Source organism: Rosa rugosa, chromosome 3 (assembly GCF_958449725.1).
Source record: "Rosa rugosa chromosome 3, drRosRugo1.1, whole genome shotgun sequence".
Taxonomy (NCBI): domain Eukaryota; kingdom Viridiplantae; phylum Streptophyta; class Magnoliopsida; order Rosales; family Rosaceae; genus Rosa; species Rosa rugosa.
The window spans coordinates 57,661,483-57,686,385 of NC_084822.1; the positions used below are offsets into that span (position 1 = coordinate 57,661,483).

Genomic DNA, 24,903 nt, shown 5'->3' on the forward strand with positions numbered 1-24,903 from the left:
TGGACTCTTTCAATTTAGGAGACATGCAGCTAACGTCCAGCCCATAATTGTCCTTAATTGACCATTGGTTAATTAAGACTAATGGTTAATTAAGGATGTTTTGACGAAGAGTTGACTGCATCGATCTTTGTTAAAAACTCCACCTTTGCTATGATGATTTTGCACACTTTGCTTTCAATTTCCGCGACTCCGCTTATTTTCTACAAAATAAATAAAAGTAGATTAATTACATAACAATTGATATGAGGATTAGCTTAATTCTAGTGTTTTAGATATAATTACACGTATATAAATGCGTGTAATCAGTCGCACCTCGACACCACCGCTTGAAGCGTCCTCCACCAGATCCTCCTCCACACCGTCCTGGCTGCCAAAACCCGACAACACCCGACACCTGCCACCACCCATCCACTGATCTACAAAGCATTGGTCAGAGATCGGATAGGGTCGCATAAAAATTATGGAGTGCCTCTTTCTTGGATTATGAAGGAAGTCTCTGGTATGGATGGGGATGGGGCATAATGACATGGAGCTTTTATTCTCTTGTTATTGTGTGTTGCTTGCTTGAGAATTATCGTGACCTTTTCTTTTTGTTTGTTCTTAGCAGGTTTCAAGTTTTTATTTTTTATTTTTAAGATGATGATCTTTCTTCAGAATTCTTAATCTCAGCTTCAATTTTTAGTCTCATTGTAACCATTTTGTTCTTACAAGATGTTCTAGTCTATGTGTTTGACAAGAAAATCAGTGCTGTACAAACTGTCTCTTTTGCTGCTATGATTGAGCGGGCGTGCCAGCACCGTGGGGTGCAGTCGTCGGGGGAGTCCCTTGACCTGACTTCTTCTTCAAGCGTTGTGGACGAGGAGAGCACCAACCTCGTCACAAGGCTCTTTTCTCTGCCTTCCGAGAAAGGACTTCTTGCCTTACGGATAAGGGCTTTGGTTGTGATCTCTTCGCGACATCGAATCGATACTTAACGTTGTAGGTTAAGCAGAGCAATCATTGGGAAGTTGGAGAAAGCACAGGTTTTGCTAAAGCGTGACTTTAGCTTCGCTGGGTTGCGAGGGCGTTACCCTTGCTTCGCTGGTAGTATCGGTGGCAATAGCACTTAACAGTCGGCTCTTGGAGAGACTAGGACTGGAAGCACGGTCACCGGGTTTCAACGAGGTTGAAAGTTTGCTCCGGGGGAGGCTTTGATAATCGTAGAGATTAATTGATTGTAGAGTTGTTTTCTATTCGTCCTTGAAACCTGGTATTTATACCTAGGGTTTCGACTGTTCCTTGCCATAGAATGATTATTGATTGAAGTTTCCTATTCAATCTCTGCTACTTGATTCCAATAAGGTTTCGTTTTCCTTATGGATCACAGAATGGGCGAAGCTGTAACCCAAACCCAAGTAGGCTTATTTTTGGGCCGCAGGTATCGGCCCACTGTGCTAAATCCATTAAAGGATCTTGCCAAAATTACTTTTGGGCTCAAACATTGCCCCCCAGGCCCCGAAATCAGGCCCGCGAAAATGTAACTGATTGAAGGAGACTAAAACGACACGCCTATTACTTGGAACGATATCATTGATGAGGATTGCGTCCTTTCGCTTGCAAAAACACCTTTCTGTTGTATCGTTTCCCTCACAAAATCTCTTATTTAAACCCGCAGCCACTTCAGACCTGTCACATCAGAAACTCTTTTAGTCTCTTAAACCCAGAAACCCTCTTATTGCCAATATCTTCCTCACAGAAACCCAGAAATGGCTCCCCCAAAGAAGATAGTCATCGATCAAGAAGAAGAACTTAATGAACAGGCTGCCCACTCTTGGGGAACCAGCATCGGTGCTCGTTGTCTTCTCCACACCACCATCCAGAGACCCCTGCTTCTCCGGTTCTCAAACCACCATGTCGGACTGGGTCCAACGCCGCGAGATTCAATTCCAGCAGACGCTATCGCTTTCTACGGCCTGCCCATCCGTCGACCCATCCCAGTCCTCTGAAGGACTCCCGGGGATTTCAGCAGTTGGAGTGCCCAGAACCATCAAGCAAAAATAGGGCACTGGCCATCTTCTATCAGCGCGGGGGAGCTTTCCTGATATCGTTAAGCGCGAGCATGAGATCTGGCTCGATGGAACGCTGCAGGTATCACTCACACTATTGATCTTTGTTTTCGTCTTCCGCGCGGTGGCAATCGCTCACCGCTCGCCGCCTTTCTCTGTTTTTGGAACACCGCCACAAACACCTTTGATTTCCGATTTGGCCAAATGAGTATCACATTATTGGATATTCTAACCATCACCGGCCTACCCATTGATGGCGAGCCCTATTTGCATGGCCAATTCGACTCTGTCACTTTTACTTCAACCATGGCCCAAAACAATCGTAGCGCTCACAACGGATCTTATCCACTGTGGCTGGCCTATAACCGCCGAGAGCATAATGCGACTGGCGGAATTGCTTTCTTAGAATACGGGCTCTGTAAGTTCATCTTTTGTACCTCCTCCTATAAGCCCACTGGTGCTTGGACTCTTCTGGCAACGGCCCTCTACAACGGCCGCCGCGTTGGGCTCGGACAACCAGTGTTGGGCACCCTCTATCGTACACTGTACCAGGCCACCATGCATCCTTTTGAAACTAGCATTTCTGGCCCATTTTGGATCCTTGACTTCTGGATTCAAACCTATTTTCCATATTTTCGCCGCGACGACATCCCGCTGCTTCCACCGGCTGACCAACTATTGGGTCAATGGCTCAGTCGCGAGGAAAGGTACACTTCCCCTCCTTATTCCGAGTGCTTCACATATCTATACTTCCTGCACGAAATGCCCTATTGCAACTTAGTGCTGGGCAGAAGATTCCCAGCTCCGCTTGAAAATGGATTCCTCCCTGGTGCTCCTCGCTACAGCGATCGCGCGCGCTTAGCTTTTCGTCGTGCGATCTCTTGCTCAGACATTAAGATTGCGGCTGAAGAACTCAGTTATGAGCTTTACGCTCCTAACCATTTCGCTCGCCAATTTGGCCTAGTCCAATTAGTGCCATTTCCTCTTTATGATGCCTGGAACTACAACACCTCTTGGCGCAGAATTGGGCCCCTCTCTGGGCCTTCGCCAGTACGCAGCATGCTTGCACTGGTTGATCTTCCTGATTGGGCTAACAACATTGCTGCCGTGGATGGGACCGAAGAAGGGTATGAGGAATGGTGGGAAGAAGTTTCTGTTAATTGCTGGAGACAACGGTATGATGAACTCTTCAAGACCATTTTCGAGGAGCTCAGATATCCTTATGCTGCTGACATTGAGCTACTTGCTCGCTTTCCTAAAGATGCAGCACAATCCCCGCCACCTGAGCCGGCTCCGCGACCCGCGCGAGCTCTGCGCCAGGCCCAAGCTCGTATCGTAATTCGCGAGCGCCCTCAAGAGGTAAGTGTCTTCGTCTGTATTTTGTTTCTTCTTTCACTTTTCCTCTCTAACTCAGATTTTGTTGCACCAGGGAAGTGCGCCACCTTCTGGTAATCGAGCAGTCAATGCTTCTCGATCCACTGGCTAGTCCGGAAAGCAAAAAGCAGTGGTGACAGAACCTGAAGTCGAAGATTCTTCTTCTGATGATGATGACCCGCAAACAGTAAGGATTTTCTTATTTAACTCCTCCATGCTTTCTTTCCAAGTCAAGTCTAATCCTTCAACCCTGGCAGATCGCCGCCATTTTGGCCCGAAAGCGCAGTCGCTCTGATCCTCGAACTGATCCATGGGCGGAAGATGAACCAATCGTTGATCGACTGGTAAGACACTAGAAGTGTGTGTTGGAATCTTCTTTTCCTTCCACGTGACCATATAACGTTCCTCGCTTGCAGGTTCGTCGTAGGTCCTCAAGGCAACCTGGGGAAGGATCCTCAGCTGCTGGTGAAGGCACATCTGCTTCATAGGCCCTAGCGCCAACTGGTTCTAATAATCCTCCACCTCCTGCCGGCGTTGCAAACAATTTGCAGTTGGCTCTGATCCCAGTGCAAGTCATAGATGACAGCTCGCCTGAGGTCGAAGAGAGAATGCCTCTTCCAGCTGCATCTCGCGAGGAACCAAACTCAACACCTGTCCTGGAACAGATAGCGCCTGATTTAGTTCCAGATTCTAGCGAGGCTGTTCAAGAATCAGTGCCAATAGCAACCCTTCGTGAACCATCTGTTGAAGAGGTATATTTCACTTCTAACAAGCACTACATTCTGATTCCTGTCCTATCCTTTAGACATTCTAATGATTCCTCCTTAGAAGCAGAACCCTGGTCCTGTCGAGGAGGTAGCTGCCGCTGTGGAGGTATTTGACGCCAATCCTGCTGAATCAGCTGGTGAAGATGTAATTAATAAGGAACCTGCCCCCCAAGCACCTGAAGCAATGGAAGAGGTAAACCTTGAGCCGATACTGGAAGCGGTTCCTGTCGCGGAGCCTTTTGAGGCTCCTGTTGCTGCTGCTCCCCCAAATCTACTGCCTGTGCTTCCTTCCAGACTAGAAAGGCTAACTCGCGTACTTGAGGTGACTCCTCCTAGAGTTATAGATGAAGCTAGGGACGGCCTTCGCCGTCTTCTGAGTCCCGATATCTTGCTGCCTGGCGCGTCCGTCAGGGCTCTTTGTCGCGAGCGCGCCATCACTGAAGATGAATTCATTAAGATAGACGAGCTGCTGCAGAATCTCCCCCAGTGGTTTAATGAAAAAGCGGCCGCGATTGCGCAAGCCAGACAAGCCCAGGCCCACTATCAGGGCCTCGCTCAACAAATGGACTTTTCTCGTGACTTTTTGGGAGATCAGTCTACCCTTGTTAGAGACTTGAGGCTCATGCAAAATCACCTCCGGTCCCAAGTCCAAGATCTTCAGGCCCAACTGACTGCTGTGACGGCCCGGCTTGAACATGAAGAGCCCTTGCTGGAGCAACCCTTAGCGGCTTCTGAAATACTGTCTCAAAACCTAGTTCAAGCTCACGAGGCTGTCCGACAAGCAGAACGAGCAGTTGCTGATGCCAGTTTTCGCCTGGATGAACTTTTCCTTCGTTTAACCCATGCAGGCCGAAAACTTTAGGCCTCTAGTATTAGGCCCATTTTGTATGAACAATATTATTATCAATAATTTAAAAATTTAGCCCACATCACTTGGCCCAAATATACACACAACTTTACAAGCAGTTCAGCGTTTAATCTGCCTTTATTGCTGTTGAAACTGTTTGAAAAGATAATCTCGAAATGAAGCGGTTACCTCCTTGAAGACTGCCCCGCTTCCCACGCGTTCTTAATTACTTTCATTTCCGAGATCTTAGCATTCAATTCTATTGGTACTCTTGTTGATGGCGTTGAAAATACTTCAACTGTCCATCGCACGGTTGAGGTCACTGAGATTGGTCCTATAAATACCTGTATTCTGGAGGAGTGAAAAAACACAAGCAAATATGGCCTTCCCAGAAATAGTTTCGCAAGCCCTACTTCTCTTCCTTCTGTTTCTGAAATCCTCTCCTCACGATCTCAAACTTAGCCTCAAATCCTTAGGTTTTATGGCTTAATCTCAATACCTGGGTCGGTCTTATGGCCTAATCTCAGGTCCAGCCGCATGTCTTTGGTCTCTGGAACTCCGGATGGGATTCACCGGTTCCAGTTAGACTGAAGAACACGCGGCGCTCCTAACGCGGTGGAACCAGATTCTGAGGATCCCCTCTCCTCAGATTTCTCGCGTGGAGCAAGGCGAAGAAGGGCAGAAGGCCATTCGAGGCCGAATGTTCTTCTTCCGCAGCCTACCTCCGGGGTCTGACTGTTAGACTTCTATTTTTCCTCTGGAGGTAGATGTGGTTGTGAGTCGCGCTCTCTCTGAAGACCATCTCCATCCCGGAGGGTAACCAACTGGATGGAAGGGTTGCGATGGATTTTTTCCTTCCCTCTTCCTCTGGTACAGACGATAGCAGCTGCGACTCAGATCAGAGGAGGGATGTGGGTGAAGAGAGGAAGAGCATGCTTGATCATAGCACTGCCCCCCTGTCGCCACAAGATCCAGAAACTCTTAGAAGATCTGCAACTCTTATGATTTCTTAAGCCACTTTTGGCCTTGTAAATCGCAAATGTAACTGTTTAAACTTGTACTACTTTGGCCGTAAAGCCAATTTATGAATGAATGTTTTCTGAGTTCAAAATGGAAAAATTTGTTGTAAAATAAAGCCTCATGTATAGGCCATGGATATATTCTTAACACATATTGTCAAGGAAAATGGAATAAAGAAAGTTACAACAAAAACATAAAATTGGCCACAACTAAGGCCAAGATGTACAGAGTGTTGCCCCCCTAGTGTTCGTAGGTGAAGCAAATACATGAGAATCAGGCCACATGAAAGGCCTGAATGTATGGATGACGTGAGCCAATGAAGACTATGGTTGCCCCCCTGTCTGGGAAGAAGGTTAGTCTAGTGGATCTTCGAACTCCCAAACACTAGGGTAATACTTTTTTAGGAACCGCCCGTTGATAGGGTTACGGTGGATATCGCCATCCAAATCTATGAGGTGAAAAGCCACGCGCTCCAGAAATGCGGTGAACGACAAAGGGTCCTTCCCAGCGCGGAGTCCATTTACCGCGACCGGTCAATTTCTCGCCAAAGGGCAAAACAGTTTTCCAAACAAGGTCACCCTCTTTGTAACTACTGCCACGCGTCCTCTTATCATAGGCGCGGGCGATACGCTGTTTTTCCATTACTAGGTTATTCAAAGTCGCTAGGCGCTGCTCGTTCAGATCTTCATGCTCTTGCCACATCGCCTGGACATAGTCTTCGCCGATCAAGTGATGCTGATCTTGGATGCGCAAGGATTGAACGTTCAGTTCTAAGGGTAAAACTGCATCATGACCAAACATTAGTGCATAGGGTGTTGTAGCAGTGGGATTCCTCTTGGAGGTGCGGTAAGCCCATAGTGTCTCATATAACGTGTCGTGCCACTGGCGAGGGTTTTCAACCAACATCTTCTTTAGCAGGGTGATGATAATCTTGTTACTGGCCTCCGCTTGACCGTTGGACTGAGCATAATATGGAGTGTTGTGGACGAACTGGATGCCTAAGTCATTGACAAGTTTCTCTACATCACCACCCATGAATGCTGCCCCCCTGTCTGAGACAAGCACTTCTGGGATACCAAACCTGCAGATAATATGTTGAAAGATAAATTGGCGAATGGTGGCACCTGAAGCCTCTTTCAAAGGCTCAGCTTCGACCCACTTGGTGAAGAAATCAGTAGCAACAATGATGAACTTGTGTTGGAGTGAGGAATGTGGGTGAATCATGCCAATCAAGTCCAATGCCCAGCCCCTCGCAGGCCAAGGCTTAATAATAGGTTGCATGGGAATATTCGGGATGTGTTGGACTGGACCATGTGCCTGGCAGTCTTGGCATCCCTTCGCGAACGTGATACATTCCTTCAAAATGCTGGGCCAATAATACCCACGTCTCCTGATGAGCCACCGCATCTTAGGACCCGCTTGATGGGCCCCACATATGCCTGCGTGTGCTTCGCGCATTAAGCGCTTTGCTTCGCGGCCATAGACACACCGGAAGTCGATGCAATCTTCTCTGCGTCGTCGAAACTCGTCGCCTCTGAGAAAGTAATTGAGCGCCAGAAAACGTATTTATGTCTGCAGTGGGATCTGGCTGTTTGAGATAAGCAATTAATGGATCGCGTCAGTCCACATCAATGGGATCTAATGCCGCCACCGTTGGTTCATCTGGAGGATCTGGCCTCGCGATCCATGAAGGAAGTGTGCGGCGCTCGACTTTTAGAATGCGCTCGCGAACCCCATATTTCAAGGTATGGCCGGTAGCCAACTGAACGAGCTCATTAGCCGCAAAGTTGCGCTCGCGAGGAATTGATTCCAAATCCGCGTCATCAAATTGATCCAGAAGCTCAATGACGTGATTTAAATATGGTATGAGCAAGAAGCTCTCACACCTGTACTTCTCTTTAAGCTGATTAATTACGAGCAAAGAGTCACCGCGAACTTGAACGTCCCTGACTCCCAACTCCAGTAAGATCTCTAGGCCTATAATGAGGGCCTCATACTCTACTTGGTTATTTGTACACTTAAACTCCAATTGGAAAGAATAAGAGAAACGATCGCCCGTTGGGTTTTCCAGAACAATCCCTGCCCCTGCTAATGTTTCTGTTCTTGAACCATCAAAAAATAATATCCAGGGCTGAAGGGAGACTATGGCTTGATACCATATAGCATATTCTGGGATGCGCGCCAAATCTGGTCGAGTTGTGGTTGCGGTCGCGATTTCTAACTCCTTCACTGTGGGGACATCCAACATAGGATGATGTGCTAGAAAGTCTGTGATGGCCTGTCCCTTCACTGCTTTTTGTGGAATGTATTGTAGGGAGAATTCGGATAGGGCCAGAACCCACTTGCCAATGCGACCTCTCAGAATAGGTCGCGACAGCATATACTTAACCAGGTCGGTTTGAGCAATGATGCACGTAGTAAAGGATAGCATGTAGTGTCGCAACTTGCATGCTGAGAAGTACAATGTAAGACACAGCTTTTCCATGGGAGTATACCTAGTTTCACAATCCGTCAGTGTCTTACTGAGGTAAAAAATGGCATGCTCGACACCGTCCGCATCATCCTGGGCGAGTAGGCTACCAATGGAAGCCTCAGCTGCTGAAATATACAGCTTTAATGGAAATCCAGCTCTAGGTGGAACGAGTACTGGCGGGCTAGCTAGATAGGCCTTAATTGTGTCAAAAGCCTCTTGGTGTTTAGGTTCCCACACAAACTCATTCTGTCCTTGTAGTTTCAGTAGTGGAGAAAAAGGCTGGATTTTACCTGCAGAGTTGGATATGAACCGTCTCAAGAAGTTGATCTTACCCAGCAAACGTTGTAGCTCTTTCTTTGTTCGCGGGGAAGATGTGTTGATGACTGCGCTGGCCTTATCTTCAGGGACCTCAATACCCCGTTGATGGACGATGAAGCCCAGAAAATCTCCTGCCTGGACTCCAAACACGCACTTATCGGGGTTCATCTTGAGCTTATGCAGCCGCATGCTTTCGAAAACTTTTATGAGATCCGTGATGTGGTTTCCTCGTTTTTTGGACTTGACGACTACATCATCGATATAAACCTCTAGGATCTTCCCAAGGATGTCGTGGAAGATCAGGTTCATGGCTCTTTGATACGTTGCCCCAACATTCTTTAAACCGAAAGGCATGACCACATATTCAAAAACTCTAGCGAACCCTGGGCAGCGAAACGCGGTCTTGTGTCTATCGTCCTCCGCGACCGGAATCTGATGATATCCCGCGGTGACGTCCATGAAGGACAACAATTCATGTCCTGCCACTGCATCTACCAACATATCCGCGACCGACATGGGGTAGACGTCTTTAGGCGTAGCAACATTAAGGTCTCTGTAATCCACGCAGACCCTCATCTTGCCATTCTTCTTTTGGACTGGCACTATATTGGACAACCACTGGTTATATTTGGCTACCCTAATAATGCCTGACTTGTGCATTTTTCTCAACTTGCTCTTTGACCAGAACTTGGGTCTCGGAGTTCATCCTCCGCGGCTCTTGCTTTACAGGCCTCTTGTCAGGGAGTGTTGGAAGTTGATGGCATACCAAGTCCGGTGACAGGCCTGGCATGTCTTCATATTTCTCCGCGAAGCAGTCTCTGAATTCTAGTAATAAATCAATAAGCCTCTGTTTCTCGCTAGGCTCTAAGTAAGCGCTGATGGCCACTTCTATAGGCTCGTCTGCTGTTCCAAGATTGACCTTCTTGGTAGGGTCCCTGACCTTTCGGGGAGTGTCATCCAGTGCTGCCGGAGCCAGCTGAATCTCTTCTTCATCTTCCTGTTCTTGGTCAGAGAGCTCCTCATTTATGATTTCTAAGGTCGCGATCCTATCATAGACCTCTTTTTCCACCAAGTATGAGGATAGTCTTTCGTACAGCGAGTAGGAGGCCTCTATCTCTTCCTCTGGAAGGTCGTAATCCATTAATCGTTTAAGGGTTTGGGCACAGCGTGGCCAGGCCTTTCCAAGCCTTCCTTTGCGAGCGTTAGCCCCCACTGTGCCAATTCAGAGGCCGTCACCCCTGTGGGGCGGCCTTTATTATCGATGCCACTGACCTGCAATGGAGTGATTGGCTCCAAGTAGTACCTGACATCTACATAGTTCGCGGAGACTGGGAATGGATGAGGATCTGCTTGAATTACTTCAGCTTTATCTGTTACCCTGTTCCACATCACCAGTTCCTGGTGGAGAGTTGACGGAACAAAATAGCTCTGGTGAATCCAGTCGCGTCCTAGGATGGCGCTATAGGCTGCGTAACAGTTTGTCACGAAAAAGGCATAAACTCCCTCTGCTGGTCCTACCTTGATACATAGAAACAATAAGCCCAAAGTCTTTGTGACTGTCCCCGCGAAGTTCTTCAGCGTGATGGATGTAGACTAGATCTTTTCTTTCTTGATCCCAAGTAAATGCATGGTTCTTGTAGTGATAACATTGACAGCTGCCCCTGTGTCAACCATAACCTTACTGACCTTAGTGCCAGCAAATTTCACAGTGATATATAAAGGTCGCATGTGCTGGACCATCGCGGGTGTTGGTCTTGTAAAGCTCATTGAGAAACCTCTACCAGCAGCATCTTCCGTCTCAAGAACCACTGTCTCTGCCAAAGGTGTTGTTGCAGCCGAAGTAATCTGCAGGGGCTGGTCGGTACCTTCCTCATTCTCCACACATTCCTGTGCGGCTATTGGCAGAGCATATTTCGCGGGAAGTAAATAGACCATATTGCAGGAGCTATCAACCGCTTCAATTTCGTCTGTGTCGTCTTCTAAATTGAGCTTAGGCTCCCCAACCGGGATATCAGTGTTGAACTGCTTCGCCAGCCGGTCAACTAGCGATTCTTCTGTAAGGCCTTTTACCTCACACTGCTTTTGTTCCTGCAGTCCGGCCATCTCTAATGGCGAGTTTGGTCCTTGTTCCCCTGCAAGTATTTCCTTTGAGGGCGCGACCACCAGACTTTGGACTTTCTTAGGTCTCCACTCTAGATCTTCTGCAGTACTGCCCTTGCCCCCCAATCTCTCAAACACTGAGGGTTTGGCTTGTGGTTCCTCTCGAAACAACCTGCGCCTGACATGTGGTCGCCTAGTTGGAGAATTGTCTTTCCTAGCTGGCGGAGGTGTCCTCTCCTTCGTGATCCTGCAGAAAACACTAGACTTAGAGGCCCCTGATTCTGAACGCGCCTGCTTCTGAAAGCTGTGAGGAGCCAGCAATGGCTTAGCAGCTAATGCTTCCATCTCCTTCTGATATTGCTCAGGAGATTTAACCAGTTGTGACGGCTTAATCAGACCCTAATCCAAAGCTTCTAAAGCACGCTTGGCCTCTCCGAACCTTCGCTGCAATTTCCTTTTCTTGGAAGGGCTGATTTCCACTGCTTTCCCCTTCTCTCTGGTGTACCATTTACCTTCCTTGATGGTGGATGTTGAAGCAGGCGGAATGTAAGGTTTGGTCACGACATCTTTGTGCTCATTCCAAGCCATTCCTTCTTGTTTCTGATCAGCCGCGGCCTCTTTCAATTTCTTGAATAGGTTGGAATCTTTTGGGTATGGTGGTGACTTTACCTCATCTCTTGCCTTTGGGCTAGAAGGTTGATAGTTTCGTGATGGTGAAGCCCATTTAATTGGCGGGAGAGAACCGAACTGAAACGTCTGCTCGACTTCTTTGTGCGTCACTTGGATGCCGCATTCTTCTTTGCATCATGAGCAGAGGACCACTGATGAGGCCTCGCTGATGGGCTTAGCTTTCTTTTTTACGGGGGTTTCCTCCTCTTCAACCTGCTCTTCCTTCCCCTTTATAGTCAAATCCAGGGTTGGTTTTCTCTGGTTCTTCTTGGGCCAGTTCACATCAACCATACCGACTCTAGTGTCCGGAAAGGGGTTCAGGTCTACAAGTGCTGTCGCGGTCGCCGAAGGCTCAACTTGCAAACTACCATTATTAAGCCATACCTGAATTTGGTCATTTAGCTTCATACAGTCAGCTGTATTATGGTTCCACAAATTGTGGAATTTGCAATACTTCTTTCCTTTCAGCTGATCCGGTCGAGGAAAATGGCCAAAGTCTGTCTTCACCATCTTCGCGGCGATCATCCCATCTAGAATCTCATGTGCCTTATTGGCATCATACGTATATGTCGCGAACTCAGGTTTGGTGAAAGCCGTAGACTTGAGTTTGACAGGTTCCTTAGATATCTTTAATTGCTTGAGGGTTGAGTTCTTCCTACCTGTCAATTCTAACGCGGAGACGTCATTCTCCTCTTCATCTTCATCTTGGAACACCTCTTCCTCTTGGTGGTGGTAGTAGGGATCATAGGTAGTCGGCTGGTAGTTCAAAGCTGCTATAGTGCGATGCTTCCCTGACACATATGTCCCTTTGGATGCATTCTTCCTGGCATCGGTTTCTCTGAGGAGATGCTCAAAGCTACCTACCTTTGTGATCAGTTCTCCTATTGATTGGATTAAGCTGCCATGTTGTTTCTTTCGCTGGCGTGGTTCCAAACCTTTGACTGCCAACTTGACTAATTCCTTCTCAGGCAGGATCACACTCAGTTTGGCTTTCTGAATCTGGAAGTGTTGAAGATAGTCGACAACAGATTCGGTAGGCTGTTTGTTACGTCCCGAACCCAAATTCACCCGTTTACTAGTCATTTGGACGGTAAACGACCTTTACTTTCACTTTTACTTTCGGTTTAGTACTTTTAGTGGCCCTAAATGATGACTTTTTGTTCGGGTCAGAATTTGAGAAAAGTTTCTTCACGAAAGTCGTAGAGGACGTTAAACCGAGCGCGTGCATATGTGGTACGTAAAAATCGGAGTACGTATGCGAAAGTTATAAGCGAAATAGTAAAGTTACTGTTCATGGTTACTGTTCATGGTAAGTTTCTATAAATAGCCGAGTTACTGTGGTAAGTTTCCAAATTTGGAAACTTACCCAGCTCTTTCTCTCTCTTCTTCCCCGATTCTTCCTCCCCCTTTCGGCCCGATTCTTCCTCCTTCGAATTCTTCCATCTCCGGCCACCCCACAGCGAAACCCAGACACCCCTAGACTCGCCTCTACCTCCTTGTCATGCCTACTGTGGTATTTTGCGGCGTCTCGACCGGAGGAGCTCGGAATTGAACCAAGAAGATCACTGTAGCAGATTGGGGTTTTCCGGCGATTCATCCGATTCCGGCCGTCTCCTGCCACCAGGTTAGCATCGAAGGTTCGGTTTTCATCACTGATCATTTCCCCTATGGCCTTGTGTCACGATTTGTTGTGTAGAAGTCGAATTGATGAATTGAAATTTCTAGGGTTCTTGGAATTTCTGGAAATTTTTCACAGGCCGAATTGGAGCTCTTCCAGGTAAAATTGGAACTTGTTGTAGTTGAATGAATGGTTAGGCTTGTTGAGTAGAAGCTACTGTCCAAATTTGGTGGCCATCGGAGGTGGTGGCCGCCGGCGCGTGGGGCCCACGTGCCGCCACTGTTGGTGGCGCGTGGAGGCGTGTTGAGCAGTGATTCAATTCCAGTTTTTAGTCCATTAAATTGTATATATGTTGTAGAGCTTGTATGTGAAATTTGGTAATTTTTGGAGGAGTTTGGAATTGTTTGTGATTTTTTCGAAGTTTGGTGTTTTGTGGTGGAATTGTTGGAAATCCGGCCGTCGGATTTTCCTCGTTTTCGTTGTGGAATATGTAGATTGAGGAATTGGTGTTGTGGAAGAGATTTGGGTAGAATATGAGAAGTAATGGAGATAGGGATTTTCGGGTTTCGTTTAGGTTCGTAATTATTTATTCGAATTGTCGTTTATGGAAGTGTACTTGTGTACAGGACGTTGTTGCGCGCTACGACTAGATGAAGGAACTCGTTTGCGTGGTCGCCAATAGTACTGTGAGTGGACGTTTGTTTTTAAATATTGATGCATGCATTTATTTTTCGAATTAATGTTTTATTAATTATCATATTATTTTAGTTTCGGATATGATTTTGGTTTTGGAATATTGCTTGGATTTTCCATCATGATTTTTGGAACGTGAACTCTATTCGCTCGGATTTGAACTGGTGATTTAAGTGATTTTCGACGAATTATTTTTCCGAGGTGATTTCCGGAATTTATTAATATATTTTATTCGTCGATCTTGAGATTTCTGGAATATTTTTCGAAATGGGATTTCGATGGAATTTGGCATTTGGAATGTCTTGTTGATGATTTCAGATTTGGTTTATGATTTCGAGAATATTTTTGGCGTGCGGGGTCACGTCATTGGCATATGTATTTTCTCGTGAGATGATGGGGAAGCCTTATTGATTTTCGAGTTTTCAGATGGATTTTAACCCACCATACCTGGGTCGTTATATTTATTGCTAGCTAGCCTATTAGTACTCCTCCCTGCTTACTATGTGTTTGTGGGTGAGTAAGAGCAGAGCATGGGATGCTCCAGAGTGTGGGACACTCCGACCCGAGCCTGGGAGGCTCCCTTCTTGTATGGTGATAACTTCTTCCCCATACTTTTTCGTGACTTGACTAGCGGAGCTAGTCCGTGATTTTCACTGTAACCAGCGGGGCTGGTATGTTTTCACGAGAATTTTGGATTTCGATGTTATCGTAACCAGCGGGGCTGGTCTTATTTTCTTGAGAAACGAGATTTCGGTTTTACGATACATGATTTTCGAATGTTTTGACTAGCGAGGCTAGTCGGTTTATCGTTTTGAATCCTTGGATTTAAAGCTAAATGTGTTTTACCATTTGTGCATGCATCGAGGTTTTTAATAAAATAAATGTGGGAAAGTATGAAATCCTTTTTCTTTTAAATTATTTATTTTTGTCCACTCACGCTAACGTTTTTCGTCTACTTTCCCCTGGGCCTTTCGGTTTCTAATGCCCAGTTTGCAGGCGTTATTAGTTGAGGTCGGGCTTACTTGGTTCGAGGCATAGTTGGTGAATAGCTTCCGCACTTCTTTGTTTGGCTCTGATCTATCGTCGGTTACTGTTTTAGGGTAGTCCACTTTAGTGGTGACTCGACCAGTTCTCGGTAGAGTTATCTCTAAGGTGGGCCCCGCAGGGCCACCTCGGATTTCAGGGCGAAATTCGGGGCGGGTCCTGTCACTGTTGGGCCATCTGAGTGAGAGAAAACAGATCAACCTCAGGCCTAATAGCTCCGAAAGTTTCTCGGAAGAGTTTTTCCATTGCTGGCCAATCGGCCACAGTTCCTGGTCGGAGTTTGGAAAACCATCTAAAGGCTACTCCAGAAAGAGAGGTGCCAAATATCCTGCACTTGAGAATGTCATCATTCTGATATTGGCCGCATTGCACCCTGAACCTGGCCAGATGAGTTGCCACATTCTCAGTATCCTCTCCTGAAAAAGTAGAAAATATAATATTCTTGTAGCCCCTAGGAAAAGGTACGAGCATTACATGTGGTGGGAAAGGTCCCTCATAGACCCCATCCATTTGGGCCCTAGGGTTAGCCAGCCTGATCATCTCCTCGACCTCTTCACGCTTCACAAACTCAGGACCAGGAGGAGGAGGTATCGCCACATTCTGGCGAACAGCTTGCAATGGTATGGCTTGAATAGTATTCGTTGTTCGCTCCCCTAGATGAATAGGCCGGGGATTCGCAGACTGCCGAAGAGTCATTGTTGGCACGGCTGCCTCTTTGACCAGTGCAGTTATCTTGATCGGATTGCCAGCCATATCAATGCCATAGTAATCTCCTGTCAGCTCTTCATATATATTTGGATTAATTTCAGTTTACCCCCCTGAGGTTTGTGGGTGTCATCATGTCACCCCCTCGACTCTCAATTTTGACTTTTTACCCCCCAAACTTTTCAATTTCAGTCAGTCATGTCCAATTTCTCAGATTCCTTCCAAATTGGTCGTTAATTCTAACGATCTAACCCACTTTGAAGCCTTTTATGGTCATTTCAAGACAAAAAAAAAACTCATATGTGTCCTTAAAAGGCTTCAAAGTGGGTTAAATAGTCAGAATTAACGTCCAATTTGGACGGAATCTGTGAAATTGGACATGACTGACTGAAATTGAAAAGTTTGGGGGGTAAAAAGTCAAAATTGAGAGTCGAGGGGGTGACATGATGACACCCGCAAACCTCAGGGGGGTAAACTGAAATTAATCCTATATATTTTCTATCCCATCACTGTCATACTGCACGAATGCGGCAGAATCGGACGAGATACGCTCGTTGCCTTTGAGGTTTTATTTTTCTGTCCAACCGAGGAGGTAGTTTGTCCGCCTTGAGTGGTCCTTTCTTTGCTACCGCCGATTACCAGGGCTTTCTCCTTACTCTTGGCTACCGCAGCAGTGGTCGTTACAGAAGGTGTAGTCGTGCTGCTGCTAACCTTTTCACGAGCATTAGGAGGTATATATTTGCCAGAGCCAGAGGGTTGGCCAAGCGAACTAAGGATGGCATTAGGATCCCCTAAAGCTTTGCTTAATACCTCCTTGGCCTGGTTCAACTCAGCTCTCTACATGGCGACTTCTGTCGCAAGGTTAGAACCATCTTTGATAAGACCTGCCAAATCTGACGCAGTCTGTTTGGTTTGGTTCGTGATGGTTTCCACGACCTGTTTTTGTTGCTGATACTGCTCCTCAGTGATTCTTCTGGCTTGCGCTCTAGACTCAATCGCTTCCTTTTTTGTCTCATCAGCCAGCTGGGCCACACGCTGGTCCAGTTCACCTATGCGCCGCTCTGCCCTATCAAAATCATCAGCTATTATCTTTCGATGTCTGTCAATATCAGCCAAGATGATCGCAAACTGCTCTTCGAAGGGAGTTCCCTCTGGGATGGGCGTAGGCACAAAGGCCTCTCTTGTCACGCCTCCTGCATTGGAGGCGACACTGCTGCCAGGTTCACTTACCTGGTTCGTAGTGACGTTCTGCCCCTCAGTAGCAGGCGCTTGGTTTTCTCCTTGTTCAGTTGACATGCTTGATGATTGGAAGGAGATAGAAAACCTTCGTGTCACTTGCTCTTCAGAAAGACCACGACAGTCCGTGCGAGAATGCGGTCTGTAACTGGAGGTCTTGTGCTTCGGACAGTTAGCGTAAACCTTTTGGTAAGGGTTTTCGCTTGACTTCCCAATGGTTACGTTCGTGAAGAAACGTTATGCAATGGGTCCCACTGGGCGTGCCAAAATGTTTGACACGAAAATCAGTGAGGTACAAATGTCTCTTTTGCTGCTGTGATTGCGCGGGCGTGGCAGCACCGTGGGGTGCAGTCGTCGGGGGAGTCCCTTGACCTGACTTCTTCTTCAAGCGTTGTGGACGAGGAGAGCACCAACCTCGTCACAAGGCTCCTTTCTCTGCCTTCCGAGAAAGGACTTCTTGCCTTACGGATAAGGGTTTTGGTTGTGATCTCTTCGCGACACCGAATTGATACTTAACGTTGTAGGTTAAGCAGAGCAATCACTAGGAAGTTGGAGAAAGCACGGGTTTTGCTAAAGCGTGACTTTAGCTTCGCTGGGTTGCGAGGGCGTTACCCTTGCTTCGCTGGTAGTATCGGTGGCAGTAGCACTTAACAGTCGGCTCTTGGAGAGACTAGGACTGGAAGCACGGTCACCGGGTTTCAACTAGGTTGAAAGTTTGCTCCGGGGGAGGCTTTGATAATCGTAGAGATTAATTGATTGTAGAGTTGTTTTCTATTCGTCCTTGAAACCTGGTATTTATACCTAGGATTTCGACTGTTCCTTGCCATAGAAGGATTATTTATTGAAGTTTCCTATTCAATCTCTGCTACTTGATTCCAATAAAGTTTCGTTTTCCTTATGGATCACGAAATGGGCGAAGCTGTAACCCAAACCCAAATAGACTTATTTTTGGGCCGCAGGTATCGGCCCGCTGTGCTAAATCCATTAAAAGATCTTGTCAAAATTACTTTTGGGCTCAAACACTATGTCCCGCCTCTTCCATCTTATATCTTCTTTTTCTTTTTTATGGGCAGCGGGTTCCTGAGGAGGATAAGTGCATGCGTGAAAACTGGTAAGAGGGGGTTAATATTGTCAAATTCTCTATAAAAAAAAAATGCAGATAGAGCTTTTTGGGCCATGTTGTTTAGCCCAGAACGATGAGAAGGTTCTAGAGCGTTGAAGTGTTTGCCATTATCACACATTGACAATTGGGAGAAACTACTTACAAACTGGAGAAACAACCTGACACAACACTTTCTCTCTCTAGAACTTTCTTCACCGCCTTAAATTCCCATCTAATCTCTTCTCCACATCACCAACAAACTATCTCACTAAAGATCTCAACCTTCACTATAAACCCAACTCTTAAACCCACTCAAAGCTCAAATCAAGCTACCAAACTCCTTCAATTTCATCAAATCAAGTCTTGAAACCCTCTCTGGAATGAAAAGTTTGCTTCTTTTTAAGTTGAAACCATGGAGGGAGTAGCAGTGAAAGAAGAAATTATAGCTTGCACAGTTGGTTCATCGTCTTCATCTTCTTCAAGCTTGTCACCGCGGCCGATGGAGGGGTTACACGAGTTGGGTCCGCCACCATTTCTCACAAAGACGTTTGAAATGGTGGAGGACTCTTCTACAGACGCCATTGTTTCCTGGAGCAGAGCTCGCAATAGCTTCATCGTTTGGGACTCTCATCAGTTCTCCTCAATTCTCCTTCCTCGCTACTTCAAGCACAATAATTTCTCGAGCTTCATTCGCCAGCTTAATACATATGTAAGTAACAATTCTAGCATTCTTCTTCATATTTGCTTTGCAGAATTGAACCTGGGTTTCTTGAAATTGAATGAAATAATAGTACCCTTTTGTCTTCTGGGCTGCTAGAAAGTTTTGAAATTTAAGTTGTTTGCTAATTGATGACTCTAGCGGTTAATTTGGGTTTTCGATGTTAGAATTGCTTAGAAGTTGTTTGATATAATGCCTGATTGTGTTTCAGTTCAGTATTCTTTGTTACATATGCTGATTAGATCATTGTTTAGAAATTTTCAAGGGTTGCTCAACCGAATTTTCACATGCAGGGTTTCAGAAAGGTTGATCCGGATAGATGGGAATTTGCGAATGAAGGGTTTCTTGGAGGGCAGAGGCATTTGTTGAAGACTATCAAGAGGAGGAGGCATGTGTCGCAGAGTACGCATGAAGATGGAGGAGGAGCTTGTGTTGAATTGGGACAGTACGGGCTGAAGACTGAGCTTGAAAGACTGAAAAGGGACAGAAATGTGTTGATGACTGAGATAGTGAGATTAAGGCAGCAACAACAGAATTCGAAAGAATTAGTCATTGCGATGGAGGATCGGTTGCAGACGACTGAAAAGAAACAGCAACAGATTATGAATTTCCTTGCAAAAGCACTCAAGAACCCATGTTTTATCCAAAACTTTGCTCAGAAGAGAGAGTTAGTTGGTGTTGGTGTAGGTCGAAAACGGAGACTAAGTGCTAGCCCCAGTGTGGAGAATTTGCAAGAGGTGCCTACAGCCCATGTTTTGGACATGGCAGCAAGTCAAGATCAGGGGGAGTTGTTAACCATGGAGTCAGACTTTGAGTCACTTTTCTCAGCTGCTGCTTTGGACAATGAATCAAGCAGTGATATCAACGGCTCTAATCTGACTTCAATACCCACAAGTGGTGGTGGCAACTTGGGCACTGTGAATGAGACAATTTGGGACCACCTGTGGAGTGATGAGCTCATTGGTGGAAATCCAGAGGAAGAGGTTGTGGTTGGGAATGACTCTGAAATCGATGTGGAGGTGGAGGGTCTGGTTGCTGATCCTTCAGAATGGGGTGAGGACTTGCAAGACCTTGTTGATCAAATGGATTTTCTGATCAAGCCCAATCCTTGAGGATGATAACCAAATGTCAATGACTTTTTGATGAAGATGTTGTGTTCTGATTAGTTGGTCCCTGCAACACCATTCCTTGCTGATCATATTTGGTATATCCTTTATTTGGTTTTGTTTTTTAATTAGTATGTGTGTTCTTTGTTGTGAGTGAGAAATAATGTATGATTTCTGATGCAGGGAATGGTGAATGTTGCAATGGGGCCGATACTAGTTGCTGTTTTTATGTATCCTTAAGCGATTATTATTTGGTTTTTTAATACATTTGTACTTCTAATTCTATTCTATTTTGTTTGTTCTTTGGTGCTTTGCAGGAGGAAGAGAAGCCTGTGGAGTCGAGTAAGGAGGGGTCGTTGTACTCATAGTTTGATCTAGCTTGTCACTGGAGTTAAATCAGCTGTATTCAAATTTGTTCGTTCATGTAGTGCTGTAGGTAGCAGTTAACTAAGTTGATATATAAGTACATAAAAAGAGTGTATGGAAAATGAGAACTAGATAGTTTCACCATTGTAAATGTAGTTGAGTTCACAATTAGGTAAATTGTAAGGGCATGTACTCTCAAAGCTGGTCTATAACTGTTAGAGTTGTCTTAATTTATAACTCTTCTGATCTAATAGAACTCCTCTTCATTTTCAAGAAGTTTTACTTCATCAATACTAATTAACCATAATTGGCAACTTAAGTAACCTTACAAACTTGCATTTTTTTTATTTGCAGACAAACACCGAAACTTATTTCTGCTAAATATTCATAATACATGCTTTGTATTCCCATGAAGTCCAGACGCTGTTATCAAAAGGTTTCATAGGAGCCAGGATTATAGAGCAGGAAACTGTTATCAAAAGGTTTCATAGGAGCCTGGATTATAGAGCAGGAAACTAATTTTAATAGTATTGGACCTTGTTCTTTGGGTTTGAATGGCTGGGCTCTGCTCTCCAAAGCAACCCAAATTGACAGAAAAAGAGCAAAAAGATCTAACGTGTCCCATCCCGTGCAGAAAAAGGACCATGAGTATGACATACAGAAAAACAAAAGCAAAATAATATATGCACACATAGATATATATCAGATATACCCTATTGTTGTAAAACTATAGTAAACAAATTTGAGAGAGAGAGAGAGAGTATAGACGTAGAGAATAGAATGTGTGTATTATTCATCTCACCATGAGGAGCCTTATATAGGACTACATGGTGTACACAGAAGGATAATGCTTAATTACAATCCAATCACTCCTACAATTACAACCTATCAATCACCAATCTATAGGGATAGGCACCTATTACTCAACATCTATTTACATGATTATCTATAAATATTTACAACACTCTCCCTTGGATATTCCATGTCAATAGTGTTGCATAGGCTGAGCGCTTCTAAGTTGTCTCGTCAAAAACCTTGCCAAGTAATAAAAATCATGTGGGAAAAAAAACACAACGCGCTTGAGTGTGGAGTAGCAGTATCACAGCTTTAGTGATAGGTGAAGTCTTCTTATCAACACCATAGGTAGGTAGTATGTCTACGAGAGGGATGCATTAGAGTTGCTACACCAAAATCTTGCCCGGTAAACCCAGTGGGAGAAACCCATGGTCGAAGGGAAAAAATGAGCAAATGCATATATGTCAAATCAAAGCATCTTCAGGATGTAGTATAAGTGGGGTGACCATGCTAAAGATGTGCCTCGTTAAAACCTTGCCAGGTAACAAAACCCAGTGGGACAAAATAACCCTGGACGAAGGACAAAAAGAGTACACGATGGTCTAGTGGGTATGCTTCAAGATACTCTCCCTGATTTTGACTCCCCCTGAAAATTACGTAATTTTCAGGTAATTCAGATAGTTTATGTAGACCAATACCTTGGATATGCTTCTGGAATGTATACTTTGGTACTGACTTGGTGAAGAGGTCTGCACGATTGTCTTCAGATCGAGTCTGCTTAACTTCAATCTTCTGATGTTTCTTGTTGCTGATTGAAGAAGAACTTCGGTGCAATATGTTTAGTGTTGTCTCCTTTGATGAAACTCATCTTTATCTACTCTATGTAAGCAGCATTATCCTTGTAGATAATGGTTGGTTCATCAGTGGTGGAATGCAGTCCACATGTGCTTCGAACATGCTTTGTAACGGCTCTTAGCCATGTACATTCACATACTGCTTCTTGAAGAGCTAGTATCTCAGCATGATTCGAAGAGGTAGCAATAAGTGTCTATTTCGTAGACCTCCAAGAAATTGTAGTATTCCCAATGGTAAAGACATAACCAGTTTGAGAACGTGCCTTGTGCGGGTCTGATAGATAGTCTATATCAGCATATCAAACAAGGCAAACATCATTTTGAGGATCAAGAGGGTTTGATCCATTCCTTGATGCGTAGGGATAGAATAAGCCCATATCCGCCATATCTCTAAGGTAGTGAAAAATGTCTTTTATGCCATTCCAGTGACGGCGTGTTAGCGCAGACATATATCTAGCTAACAAGTTCACATCGAATGAGATGTCCTATCTAGGGCATTAAGCCAAGTACAATAATGCGCCTATTGCACTTAGATATGGTAGGACTTCTGGCACCAATATCTCTTCGTTATTATCTACAGGACGATACGGTTCTTTCTAGACTTCGGACGACTATGGGTATGCGCTTTTATCCTTATTAAAGCGTCTTAACATCTTCTAGATGTAATTTGGTTGATGGACCAAAATTTCATCTGCACTGTCCTCGGACTTCAGGTCGAGACAATAATTTGTTTCCCAAGGCCTTTCACCTCAAATTCCGACTTCAGGTGTTTTGCGGTTTCCTTGATTTCTTCAGGAGTATCAGTCAAATTTATGTCATTGACATAGACCATCATAATTGCAAACTCGGAACTTGTTTCCTTAATAAACACGCATGGGCATAGTTTATTATTTACATATCTCATCCCGATCAAATATTCACTTAGACGGTTATACCACCTCCGTCTAGATTGTTTCAATCCATAAAGTGAACGCCTCAAAACTAATGGAGAGCGTGTTCCGTGGTCTAGAACTATTTGCATCAGGTATATTAATTCCTTCAGGAACTTTTATGTATATCATTGTATCGTGATCCCCATAGAGATAAGCTGTGACCATATTCATAAGCTGCATATTCAGTTTTTCGAAAACTACCAAACTGATAAGTTAGCGGAACGTTATGACGTCCATTACTGGAGAATACGCCTCCTCGTAATCAATCACAGGGAGTTAAGAAAATTCTTGCGCCACTAGACGAGCCTTGTGTATCACAATCTCGTTTTTCTCATTACGCTTCCTTACAAATACCCATTTAAATCCTACAGGTTTAACATGGGGAGGTGTGGGAACGACAGGCCCAAACACCTTTCTCTTTGTCAAGGAATCTAATTCGACCTGGATTGCTTCTTTCCATTTTGGCCAGTCGTCTCTACGTTGACATTCATCAACGCAGTGAGGTTCGATGTCATCGCTATTTATAATTTCGGTAGCTACTGCGAATACAAATATATCATCGATGATAATCTCATTCCGATTCCAGATCTCACTTAAGCATGCATAATTTACCGAGATTTCTCTATTCTTGGGAGTGGGTTCAGACATTCGAGCGTCCCCCAACGTCGTCTCTTCTAGGACAGACCCATAATCCGGAATTGTCTTGTGAGATGGATCAGTTGAGATCACGATGTCTAGTGGATTCGTTGGTGCCAGTTTTACCCTCTTCCGGGGATAAGAATTCTTCGAACCTAGTAGTCTACCTTGCTTCTGGGCAAGGACATGTGACTGGTTAGCCGCCATGGTCGTACCTCATCCATCTGGGGCGACGCGTCCTACAGGGACATCTATCCTTGTAGGCACATTTGCAGCAGGTATATGTGATCTCGTTACTTTAGCTAGGTCAGAGAAAGTATCTCTATAGATCTAGAATTGTCCGCACTTCAGTATTTTCATGCGGTTTGGGGATCAAGATGAGACATTGTGGGGACATTCCATGTTAATTCACGCCGTTCATCAGGAACAGTGACGTTCTTATCTCCCCTTAACGGCGGGAAGACTGTCTCATCAAAGTGACAATCCGCAGATCTAGCAGTAAAGAGATCGCCTGTCAAGGGCTCTAAAAAGCACATAATGAATGGGATTCACAATCGACATACACGCCCATCCTTTGTTGGGGACCCAATTTTGTACGTTGTGACGGCACAATTGGCACGCGGACTGCATACTCAAATGCGCGTAAGTGCGAAACATCAGGTTCGTACCCATTCACCAGCTGTAACGCGGAGTAAGGTTGGTAGCAGTGGGCCTCAACGGGACCAACATAGCTGCATGCGAGATTGCATAGCCCCACGCAAAAACTAGAAGCTTGGTGCGCATTACCAAGATTTTATTTGCGAGACCATCTTGGGTGTGAACATATGGAACTATATGTTCAGCATCAATCCCAAGGGATATGCAATAATCATCGAAAGACTTCGATGTAAACTCTCCGGTATTATCAAGTCTTATAGACTTTATGGGATAATCCGAGTGGTGAACCCTCAATTTCATGATCTGGGTGAGAGTTTAGCAAAAACAGCGTTTTCTTGTGGACAATAGTGTAACATGTGATCACTTTGTCGATACATCAACCAAAACCATTAATATTTAACTGGTCCACATGGTGGTTGAATATATATGTCCACAAATTTCCCTTGCATTCTGTGCAGAAAAATGGTGGTGTATGTACTAGTCTTTGCATATGATGGTCTAGTATTAACTATTCTTAACGAGTATGGCATAGTATGTCATTATATACAAGACCCTTATTCAGAAGGGGATGCACCTGCGATGAATTGAGGATATGGTACATCATACTTTGACCTGGGTGTCCCAAACGGTCATGCCATAGCAAGTAGTTGCTTGAATTAGTTAGCTTCTAGCTAACAGATTCCAATTTCTCCAATGTATGCTTCTGGCCACACACTTTGGAGGTTATGCAAAGATATTACACTCATTTTTCTCAGTGGTTTCAGCGTGATAACCGTTGGTTCGAATATCCTTAATACTCAATAACATTCTTCTGGAACGTGGAGATTA

General features: G+C 45.1%; 1 protein-coding gene across 3 annotated transcripts; it reads left to right on the forward strand.

The window, feature by feature from the left end:
- Positions 1-18,210: 18,210 nt before the first annotated feature.
- On the forward strand, positions 18,211-20,475 carry LOC133740716 (heat shock factor protein HSF30). 3 transcript variants are annotated; one of them, XR_009861382.1, is made up of 3 exons: positions 18,211-18,720; positions 19,023-19,933; positions 20,019-20,123. XR_009861382.1 is itself a non-coding variant. In XM_062168661.1 (3 exons), exons 1-3 carry the CDS (start codon positions 18,424-18,426, stop codon positions 20,179-20,181), a joined length of 1,086 nt encoding a protein of 361 aa, XP_062024645.1. In that variant the 5' UTR covers positions 18,211-18,423; the 3' UTR covers positions 20,182-20,475. The 3 variants fall into 3 exon arrangements, 2 of the variants coding, with proteins under 2 accessions (XP_062024645.1, XP_062024644.1); XM_062168661.1 differs by lacking the exon at positions 20,019-20,123 and adding an exon at positions 20,153-20,475 and having other exon boundaries at positions 19,023-19,782; XM_062168660.1 differs by having other exon boundaries at positions 19,023-20,123.
- The last annotated feature ends 4,428 nt before the right edge of the window (positions 20,476-24,903 follow it).

Excerpts from the sequence above, each read along its gene's own strand:
- LOC133740716 (XM_062168660.1), top strand. The coding sequence starts at position 18,424 with ATGGAGGGAGTAGCAGTGAAAGAAGAAATTATAGCTTGCACAGTTGGT. Across the intron at positions 18,721-19,022 it reads TTCGCCAGCTTAATACATAT|GGTTTCAGAAAGGTTGATCC; the intron begins GTAAGTAACAAT and ends TTTCACATGCAG.